This window comes from Oreochromis niloticus, linkage group LG5, assembly GCF_001858045.2.
Source record: "Oreochromis niloticus isolate F11D_XX linkage group LG5, O_niloticus_UMD_NMBU, whole genome shotgun sequence".
NCBI classification, from domain to species: Eukaryota; Metazoa; Chordata; class Actinopteri; order Cichliformes; family Cichlidae; genus Oreochromis; species Oreochromis niloticus.
In genome coordinates, this window is record NC_031970.2 from 19842786 (window position 1) to 19856758 (window position 13973).

At 36.9% G+C, this 13973-nt stretch overlaps 1 protein-coding gene across 1 annotated transcript; it reads right to left on the minus strand.

Moving 5' to 3' along the window:
* Positions 1 to 169: 169 nt before the first annotated feature.
* On the minus strand, positions 170 to 2716 carry ppil1 (peptidylprolyl isomerase (cyclophilin)-like 1). The gene is made up of 4 exons (XM_003454579.5): positions 2507 to 2716; positions 2145 to 2299; positions 798 to 866; positions 170 to 448 (listed from the first exon to the last, which is right to left on the minus strand). Exons 1-4 carry the CDS (start codon positions 2560 to 2562, stop codon positions 228 to 230), a joined length of 501 nt encoding a protein of 166 aa, XP_003454627.1. The 5' UTR covers positions 2563 to 2716; the 3' UTR covers positions 170 to 227.
* Between the last annotated feature and the right edge of the window lie 11257 nt (positions 2717 to 13973).

Sequence of the window (13973 nt, forward strand, 5' to 3'; positions counted from 1 at the left end):
AATTTTGTTCCATGCGGAGTTAACACTTACACACGATGTAATAATCAATCATTTGGCTTTAATACTTAATTTGTTTTGATAGTGATAACGAAGTAAGAATGTCTAACAGTTTGGTGGGTTAATATTGTCTACAGGCTATTTGCACAGCTGAAGAAAACACAAGTTTGACTTACATTAAAAAAATTTTTATTAAAAAAAAGCAAACAAACAAACAAAAAAAGTTTCATTTAACTGGATACATTTGCTCTGAGAATTTTGATATCATCAGCTGGACGATCTTGGCTGTTCGTCTCCACCATCCCAATCCGGTTCAGCACTCCCATCCCCTGACACACTCTTCCAAAAATGCTGTGCTTTCCATCTAACCACTGAGTGGGTGCGAGGGTGAGGAAGAACTGACTGCCATTGGTGTCCGGCCCCGCATTGGCCATCGCCAGAATACCGGCACCTAACAGGCACAGAAACAATGAGAAATTAAATTTCCTCACTATCAATTATCACGAAGATATTTATCAGGATCACTGGACTCAGTTTATTCAGCTGTGAACTAAAGAAATGATTCAAAAACACCAGAAACCTTTACAAATTATTGGTATATATGAACTCTACTGAACCTTTGAATCTAAAAAGGAAGCGTCCATGTGTGAACATGTGCATACAAATACTGGATTAAGACATTAGCATTGACACACATAAATAATTTGAAGGATTTGCTGCAGGGCTTTTCTTTCTTTATAAGCCTATAAAAGCCTTTCATCTACACATCTATCCCAGTGTTGTTCTCCTACGTGCATTACCTGTGAATTTTAGTTCGGGGTGTAGTTCATCCTCGAACTGTTTGCCAAAAATGGAGGCACCACCTCGACCTGTTCGGAAAACAAACATCACAAGTGGCGCATTTGGTGAGTTTACTGAAGACGATGAACATGTGAAATTAGTCAGAGAGTAGTGACAGGGCCACTTTATTAGGTATACATATTCAACTACTCATTAATCTAAATACCCGATCACCCAATCACATAGCAGTAACTCTGTATGTAGACATGTTCAAGACGACAATAAAATGTAAACTGAGAATCAGAATGCAGAAGAAATGTGATTTAAGTGACTTTGAACTTAGCACGAGTTGATCACACAACCATCTCCAGGGTTTAAAGAGAACAGTCTGGAAAAAGAGAAAATTCTCTGGGCAAAAATGCCTTGTTGATGCCAGAGCTCAGATAAGAACGGATAGACCTCTTTGAGTTGATATGAAGCCAGCAGTAACTCAAATAACAACAACCAAGGTATGCAGAACACACAGCGTATTGAAGCGTGAAGCAGACGGGATACAGCAGATCACACTGAGTGCCACTCCTGTTAGGTAAGAACATGAAACTGAGACTACAATTCACACAGCTGGTGTTAATGGTGTGGGAGATATTTTCTTGGCACACTTTAGGCTCCTTAGTACCAAGTGAACTTCATTCAAAAGCCAAAGCGTGCCTGATTGTTATTGCTGACCATGCCCATCTCTTTATAACCACAGTGCGCCTATATTCTGATGGCTGCTTCCAGCAGGATAATGCACCATATCACGGAAGTCAAATAGCCTGAAATTGGTTTGATTTACATGACAATGAGATCACTGTACTCAAATCACCCGCACAGTCACCTAATCTTAATCCGATAGAGCAGGGGTCCCAAGCTCGTGGCCTGGGGGCCACTTGCGGCCCATATAGTGACGTGAAGAAATTTTTTTAAAAAGAAAAAAATGATTTAATATGAAGGCAATATGAGCAGAGTACAAACATGTTGAGGGATTGGCTGTGTTAGTTCATAACACTATATAAAACTACGAGCATTAATATGCTGCTTCAACAGCCCCCATGATTCCATATAATTTTATAACCTGGCTGGTTTACAGCCAAATGAGCAGTAATGTAATATTAGCCAGCATCGACACCAAAACTTTATTTATGGAGTTTGCTTTGTGCACAGTCATAAAACAGTCATGTCAGTTTATTAGGGGAGGGGGAAAAAAAACACACAACACATTGTAAATTGGAACAAACTATAAGCATTTAGCCTACTCAAAGCATGGACCTGTTACCTTATATGTGGACAGTGGTACCCAAGCACTTATCACTATCTTATGAACCCACCTGTTCCCGTGGGATCTCCTCCCTGCACCATGAAGTCTTTGATGATCCGGTGAAACTTGGTGTTGTTGTAGTATCCTCTTCTGGATAGCTCTGCGAAGTTCTTGCAGGTCTTTGGTGCATGGTTCCAGTACAGCTCCACCACAACAGTCCCCATCCTGCAACGCACGGCCAGTTAGCATGTCTTTAGCGGCTCTGAATAGCAAAGAATCCCTTACACTGCTTTTTAGAGGAAACGTGCTCTGCTTTATGCAGTTTGTTAAAAAGATTATTTAAAAAATAAGTTTATTAACGCGACAGACACCAACACTTCAGGTTCCTCAAAGCTAGCTGAGTTAGCATCCAGTGTTTCATTGGGGACTTACGTCGTCTCCAAAGCCACTGTGGGAGGCTGCCATGTGTCCGGAGGAATCCCCGACATTGTCACCTCAAACAGTAAGCTACAACAGTTGTGAAAAAATGTTTAGTTTAACTTTAATTTAAATAAGTAGCCAGGAATTTATTAGCCCAGCGAATTCATTCAGCACATTTCAAAAGGAGTTTCTTCTTCTGTGGTTTGCCGAGCATTTCCTTTGAGTGTTGAAGAAAGGCTGCCCTCTGCTGGACGAACTAACATGTCGCCTTTACAGCGTAAAATCAAACTTTTATGAAAACCAAATGTTTTTTATTGTGTTGCTTACGTTTAGCATTCTTTATCAGCAGGTCTGCTGCAGCTTCCCACAAGATCAGAACAACAGACGACTTTTTAACAGTGCTGTTACTAAGAACAAACTAAAAAACTCCATTACAAACCACATTTCATTTTCATTTAGGCTTTACTTTGCAAAAAAGAAAAAAAAGAACCTGTCTTAAAGTTTGGTTATCTGGAAATACATTTTGTCTTGATAATGTAAAAAATGAGATTTCCTAATATGTATGATATACTAGATATTTTTAACAAAAGAAATTCATATCATCATCATCGGTAGTAATAATAATAGCAGCAGTAGTACCGTTTATTTCATTATAAATAAAGTGCTTCCAAGGTGCTGTAACACATGTATCTTATGCGTCTGAAGGATCCCTGGTAAGACTGTAAGAGGAGACGTAGAGCCAGCCTCAGGGGGTGCTGATCCAACCAAGCCTGAAATGGGAAAGGAGGAGATTTATTTTTTTATTTATTTATCTGTTACTTGTCCACATAGGGCCAGGTAGATTTTGACATCTTTTTTTCCCCTCCATGAATAAAAACATCATATAAAAACTGGGGGAGGGGTATGTGTGGTGTGTGGGTGTATGTATTGCCCTGTTTGGAGTTTGAAGATTATACTGCGCAGTATCTTAACTGCCCCAAGGACAGAGGCCTCTGATGTTGTGCCTGGAATCTGCTGGACCCACTCTCCTAGTTTGCGGCTTACAGCTCCTAATGCTCAATAAGCAGCTGGAAAATGTAGTGGCAACATGAGAAGTGAGCTTCTGGTGTTAGACAGACAGACAGCACAGCATGTCAACAGCAAGTCAACACTGCTGAGCCACAGCATCAGCTGCTTATTTTGGATCCAAGATTTTTGTTTAATTACTTCAGTTAAAGCTAAAAAGATTTTATTTGTCATAATAACTTAACTTAAATGTCTTGATTGATAAAAATGACCAAATTATATAATTGTCCAAAAGTTATATTGACATTACCGTGCATTTGTACTTATCACTCGTTTGAATTCGCTTTAATAAAATGTTCTCCTTTAAACTCAAATTTGATCCCACCATCACTCCGGTTTAAGCTTTTTAAGCTTTATGTGCTCTTGAAAAATAAAAGTATCCAGTGGTGTAAATACTGACAGGCATACTTCAAAATCCTTCTTAAATTGCTTCCTCAGGATCTTATAGGACCTAATGACTGAACAGATCAGGCCTGTGTGTTGTTCTTTTAGTTTCCAGAAGTAAAATTGAATACAAGTCCTACTCTCTGGAAACATTTAGGGTTGCCGTGCATGTGTGGACAGATGCTCTGTCCTTTTTCTGAAGAAATCTCTGTCTCTGAATCAACATTGTATGTCCTTTGGTTAGTGAGTTTGCTGTTTGGTCCCAAAAGGCTGATTCTGTTCATCTGGACATAGCGTTTTCAGTGGGAGAAATGTTTTGTGACTCATCCAAGTGACATCACTCATCTCAGACTGAAGACTGAAGAAGCAACGTCCAGATGAACAGAATCAACCTTTTGGGATTTACTTACCTGGATGGTTGAGCATGCAGATTTTATTGTTTGGTGTTTCTCAGTTATTTGTCTTTTTTTGTCACCTCACACCTCAACCAGTTATAAAATAAGGAAAAGGTTAGACTGCCCCTCTGCCAGGAAGGTTAAGAACACAAAGAAAGAGAGAAAAGTTGATACTTGCACAGAGAAATGTCAACACAGCACCATAATTCATGAATGATGGTTGGTTTCAAACAACCTTTATCAAAAGTGACTTCGACACTTTCAGTGGAGAGTTCAGTGGAGTTTAGCATTATTAAATTTAATTGGCTGTAACAATGCCAGTTTCAAGAGGCTTCATTGGTTGGGAGATAAAGGTCCTGTCAGAAAGAATATTAAATTACAATCTTGCTGAATGTTGATTCTATATAAAAGGATGTAAGACTCCAAATTGTTTAAATCCACACCTAGAACTGATAGAGAAGCCTTATATACGCTTCAGACCTTCTTCCCACCGTTCATTTGATACTGGACTGCCCAGTTCTTCCACCCAAGTCTCTCTGTGATGACTGGTATTTACTGGCACCATAAAAGCAGTGCTAAAGAGCGAGAGATCAAATACTTCGAATGTGGCTGTGAGAGAAGTTGTCATGGTATCTGCTTTCCCATCTTTTCCATCTGTTTCTCCCCTTCTCTGTCTCTTCTATCTCTCATTAAATCCCTGTGTTCACTACCTACAGGTTCCCTGGGTTCCCTAGCTGGCACATCTGATTGTAACCCACTGTTCACTCACTTGGACTATTTAAGGATCGACTATTTTACTCTTTCTGTCAGTTGGAGTATCATTCAGGCTAAGGAAAAAGTTAGACTGCCCCTCTGCAAGGGTAAGTCACACAGAAAAGAAAGTGTGTAGCAAGCTTTCTTTTCCGTGTGACTTACCCTTTATCTCGATGTGCTTCTTGTTAATCAGCGAACATATCCAGTCTGGTTCACATATCTAACCACTCTACAACAGTGTCATTCAAAGATGTTCCCTTTGCCTGTGAAACATCCACAGCACATCCTCTGTGTGTTCTGCTTTAGTGGTTGCCAGGGCTGTGAAACCTCTCCAGAAGTAAATGGTGACAAGTGGTAAACTTATTATCAATGTAACGATGTCCAATACAGCAAAGTATTTATCTCCAGTTCAGTTTTTTTTTTTTTTGACACATTTCTTACACGTAGATTTGAAATAATGATTTTGACTTTTTTAGGAGAAAAAAGCAATCGCTCCCTAAACCTAATAACTGGTTGTTACCCCCCTGGCAGCAAGAACTCCAATCAAGCATTTGCAATAACTGGCAATGAATCTTTTACATTTTGACCTATTCTTCTTCGTTGAGTTGTTTTAATTCAGCAGCACTGGGGGACTTTTGAGCATGAACGGTCCTGTTTAAGGTCACGACGATGCATCTCACCCTGATTTAAATCTAGACTTTGACTAAGACACTCCAAACTCTTTTTTTGAGCCATTCACAGGTGGGCTTGCATAACCAAAGTGCACTTGAGCTTCAATGGATGAACTGATGGACATTCTCTTTCAAGATTTTCTGGTAGAGAGCAAAATTCAAGTTTTGCTTCATTCCAGTCGGCAAATTTTCTCATTACTAAATATTCCACTGTCAGCTGTTAGTGGTGTTATAACAAAGTGGAAAGAGTGGGAATGTCAATGCACTCTAGAGCAGTGGAGCTGTGGTCTCTGGAGTGACTTCTCCATGTGGCAATTGGCCTCCCCAGAGCCCGGACTTCAACAATATTGAAGCAGTGTGGGATCATGTTGACAGCAGGGGCGGATCTAGAAGGGTGGCATGGGGTGGCAAGTGCCACCCTAAAATGATCCCTTGCCACCCCAGTTTTGCATATGTGTTGTTAATTAAAATAAGATAGCATTAACAGTTTGAGCGTAGTTACAGTCAGCAGTGAATATAAATGCTAAAACTGAATATATTGCATTCCAGAGCAATATATTGCTCTGGAAATGGAATGAAGGTGAGTGTTATTAACCCTCTGTGGTCCACGGACACCTGCACCTCTAAATCACATGACTATTTTAAGCTGACATAGCAACAAGCTGCAGCCACGCTGAGTCTCTATTTCAGCCCACATTGAAAGTTCGGACTTCAAAGTTTTTAAATTTTAATTACAGGCCAGTAAATCCAGAGTTATGATAATATATATAAGCCACGCTTTTTTCTAAATACTGTCGTCACGTTTGTGTGTGTGTGTGTGTTTTAAGCGTTTTCTAAGGACGGCGCGAAAACAGTTAAGAAAGGAAAAAAAGCCACCTCTTTTGTGTCGGTGGAAAAATGTACCATGTCGACCAATTAAAAAAAAAGTCAACACGTGGGATTTGGTTGTTTAGGAAGAGGGGAGAGTTTTGGGAGTGACGTAACGGCAGCGAGACAGAGCGAGCAAGTGAGAGAGAGAGAGAGTTTTTAGATGTGGGAGATTTGTGAAGTTTAGTGTGGAGTGTATACTTAGTGTGTTGTGTTGTCTTGTGTAGTTGTTCTGTTGTGTAGTCGTTTTGTTTTGTGTGTCATTGAGGGCACTAACGAATGTCACAAAGGCACATTGCAGTGTAAACGCTGTAATGAAAACCAGCGGAGTGATACACCTGCTGTTGTCAGGCCTGCAGGTTTATCCCTGTGCTGTTCTCCTCTGTCTTTTGGTGGACAAACTTTTTTTACTGGCACACATCATTTTTGGGGCATCTTATTGCGAAACCTGATTGTTCTCTCATTTTAATTTTAGTAATATTTTTAAATGGTTGCATAAAATGAAAAAAAAAAACAGCAGGTGTATTGGCTGCATTTTTAGATAAATAGTTGTATATGTTTACAAAATGTACATTTTATATTTGCATTTCAAGTTATAAAAATTTATTCAACATGTCTGTGGGGGTTTTTTTACAGTAAAAAATACTACTAGGATTTTAAGTTCTTTGTGTGATTTCAGATCAGTAATACTAATGCAGTATGTCAGTGAAAAAAACAACTAAATTCAGTTGAGCTGAAAAGAATGATACCAAACAAGGCAAGGGGAAAAAAATCAAATGAAACAATTTGAGGGTGAAATACAAACGTAAACTCAAAAGGAGTCAAAAATGGCCGGTTGTATTTCAGACCTCAGTGGGTTAATCTAACAAATCATGAAAAATTAGGTTTACATTTTTGTTCATGACAGTGCAGATTACTGACATTTTGTGTAATTTAATCATGTAACAATGTGATTGTTTTCTAACAAAAAACAGTGTGAAACTTAAGTTAGACTTGTGTTTGTAAATGAACCGCCCCGTGTTGTGTAGCTTTCTGGATTTTATACTTATTGGGCTACATATTTATTTATTATACAGGCTATACAGTACATAGCATCAAAACTCACATGTTTTATGTAACTAAAGTGTGTAATTATGTGGGCTACAGACAATAATTAAGTTATAGAAAATATTTATATGAAAAACGTGTATACTTACTGCATTTGAATCATTTTAACCATATGTAACCACCTGCATATGTGTTTGGGGGGGGGGAAAGGCTTTGATTTTGCCACCCCATTTGATTTCTTTGCCACCCTCATGCCACCCTAAGAAAATTTCTCTAGATCCGCCCCTGGTTGACAGATAACAGAACAAAAGGCAGCCAACATTCAAAGAAGAGCTTTGAATGTCTTTCAAGAAGCCCGGAGAACTATTCCTAAAGACTACTTAAAGAAATTTCAAGAAGGTTTGCCCAGGAGAGTTGAAGAATAAAGCTGTAAATATTGATTTTCAAGATCATAGAATTATACAAACCCTGTTTTTGCCTCGCATGTTTGCTGCACCTATTACCTAGCAAAACATAAAAAGACGAGGTGCAGCTCAAGACTTTTGCACCACATTGTACTTGTTTTTCATATGATACGTATTATATTTTTGATTTCTATTTGATATTGTTAATACTAATAGTTCTAATTGTTCTTTTGATTAACTAAAATTATACATACAAAATACAACTTTGTATGTATTGTATTGTATGTATTGTATTAAAATTATGCATGCAGGATTTTTATTTGTAAAGGAATATTTTAACATTGTGGTATCGAAACTTAATTTTATTTTCTGAATAGTTGTTTCACTGGTTAATCAAAGAGAATTTGCCAAAAAGAACAAAAAACAGTTGCAGGAAAGCTGAAGAGCCAACACTGGCAGCCAAGGAGGAAAGTATCAGTCTCCACTCAGAGAGAGGGATCAAAGATCCTCAGGTGCCTCCTGCTGTGACTTTGAAATAGTGAGATGCTCATAAATAGTCCTTGACGAGAAGAAGTGACGGAAAGGAATACGAGTAATTTGGTTACTGGATACTTGGAGGCAACATAATACTAGGACAAGTTAGGAGGGAAGTAGAAGAAAGCATAAATATAAAGTGATACATGAAATAGAAATCATTAATAGCTGAAAAATCAAAGTCATACATTTAGTTTCCTAGACATGGACAATTTAGTTCATCTAAAAAGTAAATAGAAAGTTTCTTATTGTTGTTGTGTTTGCTCAGCATGTGTCACAGTAAACAGAACAGGAACTTTTTAACATTAACCTCATCAAAATTATCTCCTGCAGATATGGTGACAAATGGTTGAGTTTAACTTTATTATCACAGTAGAATACATACCCATCAATTAATCTGAAACTGAGAAAACCAGTCCTGTTAAAGATACCACATCACTAAAGTTTATTGCACCAGGTCTGCTACCTGTTGCAGAAACTGCAAAAGGACATTATGAAAACAGAGCCAAATGCAAAAAGCGCTGTACATCCTGAGCACAAACACACCGTGAGGAATAACGGCTACACCATTAAAGTTCACCAACCTAGCTAATGAGTGAGCTTATATAGACACTCACATGTAGAAAGAAAATTAACCCCTAAGTGATATATTATTTGTACAGATCCTTGCTGATGATTGATTTCTCTACATAGACAAGAACCCATGTTCCTCACGGCCTTCTACACACCTGTTGGGAAGTTCAGGTGCCTCAGGTTACCATTTGGATTCAAGTGTGCCCCGGAAACTTTTCTAGCACATAATTATGGGCACATATTCTGATGTGAGACTGATGTTTAGAGTGTTATGAAAATAATGTGAGCTCAAGGTTAACTTTATCAGGAAATGTTTCAGGCAGCCAGGAGAACAGAGAGAACAACTGTGAATGATTGCGTGAAGATGCCCTGCTACCTAGTTTTGAAGTTTGATTGATTGATTTTTATTGATTAGCATACAGAATACAAAATAAAGATTACCAAAAAGCAAAAAAAAATCATGAGACAAGGCTAATCAAAGGGTATTGGCTGAAGCATTTGCTTATTATGCCAACCCTTTTAACAAAAAATCTTTTGCATGCAGCTCCTGTACACAGGGCTCGAAGCAAAGAATAAAAGAAAGCAAAGCAAAAACAAACAAACAAACAAAAAATTTTTTCCACCTTAGATAATTACATCAAAGCAAAACAATCAAGAGTTTCAGAATTATTATTTTTGCTCTTTTCATTCTTGATTAATATATTTTTCTAATACTCTATTTTTAAACATGTTTTTAAACAAGGAAAATGAACTACACCTTTTCAAATCATTGTCATAACTATTCCACAGGTTAACTCCTCTAACAGAAACACATCTTTGCTTTATGTTTGTCCTTATCTTGTTTGTTTTAAAGACATCTGTTCCCCTTAAGTCATATTGACTCTCTCTGACTTTAAACAGCTTCTGAATACTGCGGCAAAGCAAGTTATTTTGTGCTTTATACATTATCTGTGCCATTTTATATTCGACTAAATCATAAAATTTCAGGGTATTCAGATTAATAAACAAAATGTTAGTTGGTTCTATATAGTTTGATTGATTTATAATTCTTATAGCTCTTTTTTGTAACTTGAAAATAGGAAGAGTATTTGTTTTATATGCATTACCCCATATCTCCAGACAATAAGTCATATATGGAAGCAACAGAGAACAATAAAGTGTGTATAATGATTTTTTGTTCAGGACATGCTTTGTTTTGTAGAGAATAGCAATGGTTTTTGACATTTTTGTTGTCACATGATTTATATGAGACTTCCAGCTCAGCTTATCATCAATTAGCACTCCAAGAAATTTATTTTCGAACACTCTTTCAATTTCAATTCCATTAACCCTGATTTTAGATACATTTTTCATTTGTCTAGTGCCAAAAATAATCAATTTTGTTTTCTTTATATTTAATGATAACTTATTTACATCAAACCAGTTTTTTAATATATTTAACTCCTTTTCCACTGTAGTCAGAAGCTGTTCTAGGTCTTTACCTGAGCAATACAGAGTGGTATCATCAGCAAACAATACACATTTTAACAGTTTGGAAACACTACATATGTCATTTATATATAATATGAATAATTTAGGGCCCAGCACAGAGCCCTGAGGAACACCACAAGTTACCTTCAACTGATTAGATTTTACATTATTGATTTCAACATATTGATATCTGTCATCCAGGTAACTTTTCATCCACTTATATGCTATCCCTCTTATACCATATCTCTCTAGTTTATTCATTAATATAGAATGATCAATTGTATCAAACGCCTTTTTTAAGTCTATAAAAACACCAACGGTATATTCCTTATTATCTATTGCATTAGATATCCCTTCTACAAGTTCCATCACTGCCATCGAAGTGGACCTTTTCACTCTAAAGCCATATTGGTTATCACTTAGGAGATTATGCTTCTCTATATATTTATCAAGTCTATTAACAAATAACTTTTCTAAAATTTTTGAGAACTGTGGGAGTAGTGATATTGGCCTGTAATTGGTAAACTGACATCTCTCTCCGTTTTTATGGATTGGAATAACTTTTGCTGTTTTCATTTGTGAGGGAAACACACCAGTTCGAAAGGACAGATTACAAATGTATGCGAAAGGTTGCACTATATATTCTATAATACTCTTAACTAATTTCATGTCAATACCAAAACAGTCAGTGGACTTTTTATTTTTGAATGTCTTCACAATGTTAATTATTTCTCTATGAGTTACAGCACCAATAAACATGGAGGACACATTCTGAGTAATATGTTTATTTAGGTCATTATTATTTCTTGACTCTGGAATTTCTTTTGCTAAATTAAAGCCAACATTTACAAAGAAATCATTAAATTCATTTACAATGTCTTTAGTTTTATCAAGCACAATATCTTTATCTTTTTTAAAATAGTCTGGATAATTCTTATTTTTTGAGCCCTTTTTGATTATGCTATTTAATATCCTCCATGTTTCTTGTGTGTTACTTCTATTTTGCTCCAATAATGTGTGGTAATATTCTTTCTTACTTGTTCTTATAATATTTACTAATCTATTTTTATATAACTTGTACTTTATTTCAGCATCTTTTGTCCTCAGTTTTATGAATCTCTTATATAGATTATTTTTCATTTTACATGCATCTTCTATCCCCTTTGTGATCCATGGCTTATTTGATCTGTGATGCTTTCTGGTGATTTTCATTAAAGGACAATGTTTTTCATATAGTGAAATTACAGTTGATAGGAATGCATCATATGCACTACTTGAATCTTCATTTGCAAAAACCTCATTCCAATTGTGTTCCTTTAAGTCCGCCTGGAGGGCAGCAATGGCTCTTGTTGTTCTATGTCGTATCATATCAAATGTTTGATTCTTTTTTTTAGTTTTAATCCCAAAATAATTTTGAAAAATTGCAAAAACAGGAAGATGATCGCTTATATCAGTTATAAGAAGTCCACCTACTATTTCATGGTCAATTTTATTTGTGAATATATTATCTATCAATGTAGCTGTATCAATTGTTATTCTACTTGGTTTTATAATTACAGGGAAAAGGCAGTTACTATACATTGTACTGATGAAATCTGTTGTTTTCTGATGTCCATTTGGGTTTAGCAAATCTATATTAAAATCACCACAAATTATTTGCACTTTTTTATCATTTAGGTTGCTAAACATAGCAGCAAGTTTTTCATTGAATGTGTCAAGGCATGATCCTGGTGTCCTATAGATGCAACTTATAATTATATTGCTAGCTTTTTCAACATGGATTTCAATAGTAACACATTCCAATACGTCGTCTATGGTGCTTGACATACATTCAATCAGACTACATTTCAAAACTTTATCTACATATAAAGCAACACCGCCTCCTTTTTTATTCACCCTGTTCATTGTAAATAATTCGTATCCTTCCAGTCCCATTTCACTAACTTTCTCATTATCGAGCCATGTTTCTGATATTGCAATTATATTAAACTTTTTTAACTTACTTAAACATTCCGTAATTTTAGAGAAATTTTTATACAGGCTTCTACTATTGAAATGTATGACTGACAATGCATTTGCCATTTTAATATTCATATTAAATTGGTCATCTGTATAGTACTCACAAGTACTATTATTGTTATTGTAGAAGTAATTATCTGGGTCAATGTTAGTTTCAGGGTCATGCATGTTGTGCTCTGCATAGTTAAACATTTTGAAGTTCATCTTCTCAGCGTGTGTGGCAAAATAACCTCCTTGACAGTCCTTCTCATAATCAAAGTCTTCCTCTTCAATATCTCTGAATGGAAACCTATAATCTGTGTCCAAACTTGTCATTTATGTGTTTTTGTTGTTGTTTTTCCCATTGTTTTTTGAGCCATAAGGCCAGAAACACTTTCCATACCCATTGTTCATTATCCAGTCGTCACTTTTCCAATAGATTCCATAGCAGATTCCTGATTATTTATATTGCTCCAAATCTTTGAGTTCTCTTATCATCACAACTTTCGCTTCTTCTGGAGTGCCATTTAGTCTTATCATTACTTTGCAGTTCCTCGTCCATGTCGCTTGTATCTTATTTTGTTTTCTCAGGCTGCGTGCCTGTCTTGCAATTTCAGCAGTCTTTTTTGTTAAATGTTCATTTAAATACACACCGGTCCCTTTTAGCTTCTTACCCTGTTTCAGTAACTCAATCTTTGTTTTGCGACTCACAAACCGAAGAATAATTGCTGGCTTTGTTTTACTGTCTTTTCTGGGGAGCGTGTGACATGCTGCGATATGATGGCTCTGAATACTTACATTCTTCGTTTGAAGGAATTTTATCACTTGCTGTTCAAGCGTTTGCAGCTCCTCAACCGGGGCATCTTCACCGTCTTTACCTCCGCCAGCTGTTACTCTGGCATAGGTTCGGTGTTGCGTCTCCAGTCCACTTATGACTAAGTCATCCATTCTTGTGTACTGTTCAAGATCCTCGAGTCGCCGTTCCAAGTCGTCTATTTTCTTGTCCTTCTCCTTTATCAAGTTTTTTAGTTGTTTTATTTCATCCATTAGGTCATGTAGCATACCTTGTTGTTTAGCCACTTTGCTCAGTTCATCAGACATGAAATTAAGTGATTTCCTAATCTCCTCCAACTCCTCTTCAACTCCTGGGTTTGCTTTTTTAGGCGGCATTTTGACAATGGTGAGATTGGTATTACCTTGTGATGGCCCGTTGAAGTCACTGTCGATTTACTTGTTGGTGCCTTGCTAGAGGAGCCTGGGCCCAGCGGTTGCTGGAGGATCCCGGGCCTGGTGGAGCAGGAGGATCCTGGGCCTAGCA